General features: G+C 60.7%; 1 protein-coding gene across 1 annotated transcript; it reads right to left on the bottom strand.

Moving 5' to 3' along the window:
* Window positions 1-714: 714 nt before the first annotated feature.
* Window positions 715-4,178, bottom strand: SOX21 (SRY-box transcription factor 21). The gene has a single exon (XM_082056593.1). It carries the CDS (start codon window positions 3,070-3,072, stop codon window positions 2,227-2,229), a length of 846 nt encoding a protein of 281 aa, XP_081912719.1. The 5' UTR covers window positions 3,073-4,178; the 3' UTR covers window positions 715-2,226.
* Between the last annotated feature and the right edge of the window lie 335 nt (window positions 4,179-4,513).

The raw sequence follows: 4,513 nt of genomic DNA, 5'->3' as shown, positions 1-4,513 counted from the left end.
TGCCACTTCATTGAGGTGACAGGCTCTGTTTTATTGCCTTGTAGACATTCAGGTTGTGTGATACTCGCTATTCCTTTGCTAAAGGGAGGCACATTCCACCCTGCTCCCGTTTCCTTGCTGCATGTGAACTCCCGGACAGAGATTTGCTGGATTTACAGCTGTAAATGCCATTTCGGGCACTAAAAAAAAAAAAAAAAAAAAAAAAAGGAAAGCCGTTTAGAGGCAAAAAGGTGTTAGGTTTTAGGTGGCAATCACCAGGAAACCCCGCGAAAAATGCTCCAGGAATAAAGCAGAGCTATTGCTCAGATAGGCGAACAAATTACAGGGATTTAAGTGTCGGAGCTCTTAGGCTAACCAGATAAAGTGGTCAGGCAACTTTCCACTCTGAAAACGTTACTGGAAACCGATGAAATGCTTTGAACGGTCTCAGTGTATTCAGTGAACTCTGTTCTGCTGGTCCATTAATGCCTTTTTTTTTTTTAAAGATAATACAACTTTTTTATCTTCTTTCCTATTCACGATTAAAAATGTGATAAATCAGGTTTTTGGCTCTGAATAACAATGGCTTGATTTAGATTTCCTAGTAAATCTATTCAAAAGTGAAACAAAGACAGCCTTTAGAGGATACCTTACACCTCACCTGGACCAGGCACGTAAGGGGCAATTCAGATAAAAATCTTGTTAGTAATTCAACAAGAAATAGAAGATTTTCTCTTTCCCTGCTTCAGGCTTTATTTAAACTCTTTGTTCAAAAATGAACAGAGTGGTAGTCGGAATCTAATTTACAGATATAGTTTAGACGTCTAACTTTAAATTAGAAGATCACACAAGAAAACCATTTACACGTAAATGTTAAAACCAATACTTAATCTTATTTTTTTTTTACTTTATATTACATAAAGCCAAAAAGAAACTAAATACATGTTAGCCAGCTTCATTCACAAACATTAGTCAAAATATACACATTACAAAAGTAAACAAAAAACCCCTCTAAACTGATGAAGGATATTTTTTCCTCTATTTTTTTAAATCGCCATTTGCAATTGAATTGCACTCGCTCTAAAATAAGCTAAACAGGTAGGGTACTCCAAAACACATGTGAAACACTTCATGTTGGCGGGGGAGACGGATTTTCTTTTAAATGAGAATACTCTTCTGTCAAAGCAAAGCTCTGTTTCAGTTCAGCTAAATAATAAATAGATAATTATCACTCAGACAAAAAAGTCTGATTTAACGTTAGATAATATTGCGATTCCCGAGCGGTCCCGCAATATTTTAATTCCCTTTCAAAGGCATTCCTTTTTTTTTTTCTTACTTTTTTTTTTTCTTTTTTTTTCCCCAGGTTAAAACTGAATTGACCGTGGGCGAAGTAAGCAACCGAGTTTTCAATCCGAGACCTAACGTTTCCACAGAGATATACAAATTTACAATCTGAGGGTGAGACTTAATTAGCGAAGGGGAGAGGGGAAGGATACACGGGGACAGAGAGTCACGCGTCTTTCCTCCCGTGGAAATCACCACCCGCGCCTGTCAGCGTCCCGTAGCAGCGGACGGCAGCAACCCCCGCGGAATGCGGTGCGGAGGGAGACGATCAGCATCCCACACCGCCGACTCTTTCTTTGCGTGGATCCTGCTCCCGCTGGCCCAGGAAAGGCTACGAGCCGTGCACACAGAGGCTCTCTCCTTTACCGAGTCTGCTCCCTGCCCTGGTCACCCCCGCCTTCACCTCCCCCTCTGTCTCTCCGGCGGCCGCGGGGCTGCAGCGGGACTTTTCCGAGTCCAGCACCGCACGGGGCGTGGGGAGCGGAGGGAGGGGAAAGCTCACGGCCGAAGACACACATATCAGAGCGGCGAGGAGCCGGCGGGGGGACGGAGCTCCCCATGTCTGTCCCGAATAAGCACTTTGGAGGGCAGGGAGGATCGTTTACTTATTTTCTTCCCCCCCTTTTTTTGTTTGTTTGTTTTTGTTTTCCTCCCTTCTTTTTCAGCTCGGCTATCTGCAAAGACCGCATGCAACACACACAAGCTCTATGCGGGGCGGTGGGCGGGGACGCGCCCCTCGGCGAGCGACGCGCAACAGGTCGGCGGCGGCCTCGGCGATCTCCTCGCCGCCGCCGACCCCGGCACCCCTCAGCGGCGGCTCTCCCCCCTCCCCGGCTGCACGTATGCACCGACACCCATCTAGGTGGGCGCCGGGGCTCTGCGCGGGCATCCTCCGGCCGCGGGTCATAGGGCCGCGGCGTAGGCTGCGGGGTAAGGGTCCAGCTGGGGCTTGCCCATGCCCGGCAGGAGGATGTAGGCGAGCGGAGGCTGCAGCCCCGGGCCAGGCCAGGCGCTGCAGTTGCAGGGGATCATGTAGCCCGGGTTACCGGGCGATGGGTGCGAGTGCGTGTGCCCCCCGGCGGCGGCCGCGGCGGCGGCGGCGGCAGCGGCGGCACCGTGGAAGGCGCCCGCCCCGCCGGCGCCGGGATAGCCCAGCGAAGAGGCATAGGGCAGCCCGGAGCCCGAAGAAGAGGAGGAAGAGGAGATCTCGGCCATTTTGGAGCCCAGGTCCAGGAGGGAGTAGGGGCTGCTGGCGGCAGCAGCAGCGGCGGCGGCGGCAGCGGCGGCGGCCGACTGGGGGAAGAAGACGCGGGCGGCGGCAGCGGCGGCGGCGGCCGCCGCTTTCTCGGGGTTGGCCAGCAGCGACTCGGGCACCAGCCCGCCGGCCGCACCGCCGTGCAGCCCGCCCGCCTTCAGCCCGTGCGGGTGCTCGTGGTCCGCCACGCCGCCCAGCCCGTAGGGCACGGGGAAGGCGAACTTGTCCTTCTTGAGCAGTGTCTTGGGCTTCCGCCGGGGCCGGTACTTGTAGTCGGGGTGCTCCTTCATGTGCATGGCCCGAAGCCGCTTGGCCTCGTCGATGAAGGGCCGCTTCTCCGACTCGGTCAGCAGCTTCCACTCGGCGCCCAGGCGCTTGCTGATCTCAGAGTTGTGCATCTTCGGGTTCTCCTGGGCCATCTTCCGTCGCTGTGCCCGCGACCACACCATAAAGGCGTTCATCGGCCTCTTGACGTGATCCACCGGCTTGGACATGGTGTCCACCCGCCGCCCCGGCGAGCCGCCGCCCGCCCCGCGCTGGCGGCCGCCTCCTCCGGGCGCCTCTCCCGCCTCCTCCTCCTCGCCCCCGCCGCGCTCCGCTCCTCCAAAAGCAATCTCGGCGGTTACCCCGGCGCGGCGGTACCGACTCCGGCGAGTGCGGGGCGGCGGCCCCCGGCGGCCCCGCTCCGGGTGCGGGGCGCTGCTGAGCGGCGGTGGTGCCTCCCCGTCAGGGCGCTGCGACGAGCGGGACGGGCGCTGCTCCCTGCCTGGTCCGCGGAGCCTCTCTCCGCGCCGTCGATCTCCGGTCCAGGGCTCTTCCTCGGGGTTCTCCGCGAGCAGCAGCGGCCGGAGTCCAGGCGGGACCGCAGAGAGGTCTCGACGGCGGGGGCGGGAGCCGGCGGCAGGCGAACCGCACGGGGAGGTCCTCGCGTCGTTTCCTATGCGCTGCCCCTTGTCGGTCCTCGATGGTGCAGCGGCGAGTCCCGGACGGGGCGGCGGTCAGAGCCCTCCCGGAGCCATCGCCGCCCGCGGAGCTCGGGGGACAGCCAGCCGCGGTGCGGGGCTGGGCGGGACGGGGTCCGCGGCGGCTCAGGCGCTGCGGGGAGGCCCCGGGGGCGCGGGCCGCAGCGCTCACAGCCGCCCCGCTCCGCCCGCGGGGGCGCGGCGAGCCGCCCGCTCCTCACACATACTCGCCGGGCGCCGGTCGCAAGCGGCCGCCGGGCGCCGCGGCCTCCTGGTTCCCGCCGCCGGACAAACTTCGCCAAGTTTCGGGCGGGCTGCGGGGCGCTCCGCCTGCCGCGCGGCTCCCTCTTCTCCGGTAGCCGCCAGGTCTCTCTGGGTTTTCTTGGCCGCCGACTCCGAGGGGCGGCGGGGCGGGCGGGAGCGGCGGGGGGCGGAGGGAGAAGGAGGAGGCGGTGGCGGCGGAGAAGAAGGCGGAGGCGGGGGGGGTGTGCGTGTGGGGGGGCGGCTAATTAAAATGCTCGGCGGCCTGCGCCCGGTGGGCAGCCGACCCGGTTATAAAGTCCGTGGCGGGGTGTGCAGCCGGCGCAGTCGCCCCCTCCTCTCGCCCCGGCGGCAGGTAACGCGCGCGCTCTGCATGCCTCCGCGCCGCCCTATATGTTCGCATGCAGCCCGGCCGCGCCGCGCGCCGCGGGCAGGCAAGGGGCGGGACAAAAGCGACGGGAGAGGCGGTGCCACGGCTTTTCCCCGCCCCCTTCGCGTCCCGGCAGGTCTGAGGGGCGTGGTCGGAATCAGCGCATGCGCGTTGCATTCCCTCCCGCCGCACCCGCCGCCGGTGCCCGGCGCTGCCCGGGATCGTGGGGGTGCGAGGTGCCCGGTGGAAGTGGAGCGGGGGGTTATCCCTATGGAAGGAAGGCCGGTGCAGCGGCCGGGCCGCCCAGCCGAGGTGGAGAGCCCGTCGTCTGGGAGAGCGTGT

Source organism: Streptopelia decaocto, assembly GCF_964273445.1.
Source record: "Streptopelia decaocto genome assembly, chromosome: 1".
NCBI classification, from domain to species: Eukaryota; Metazoa; Chordata; class Aves; order Columbiformes; family Columbidae; genus Streptopelia; species Streptopelia decaocto.
This window is presented reverse-complemented; position numbering and strand designations above follow the sequence as displayed.

Bases quoted from the DNA above. Each gene is read 5' to 3' on its own strand.
- SOX21 (XM_082056593.1), bottom strand. From the start codon at position 3,072: ATGTCCAAGCCGGTGGATCACGTCAAGAGGCCGATGAACGCCTTTATG.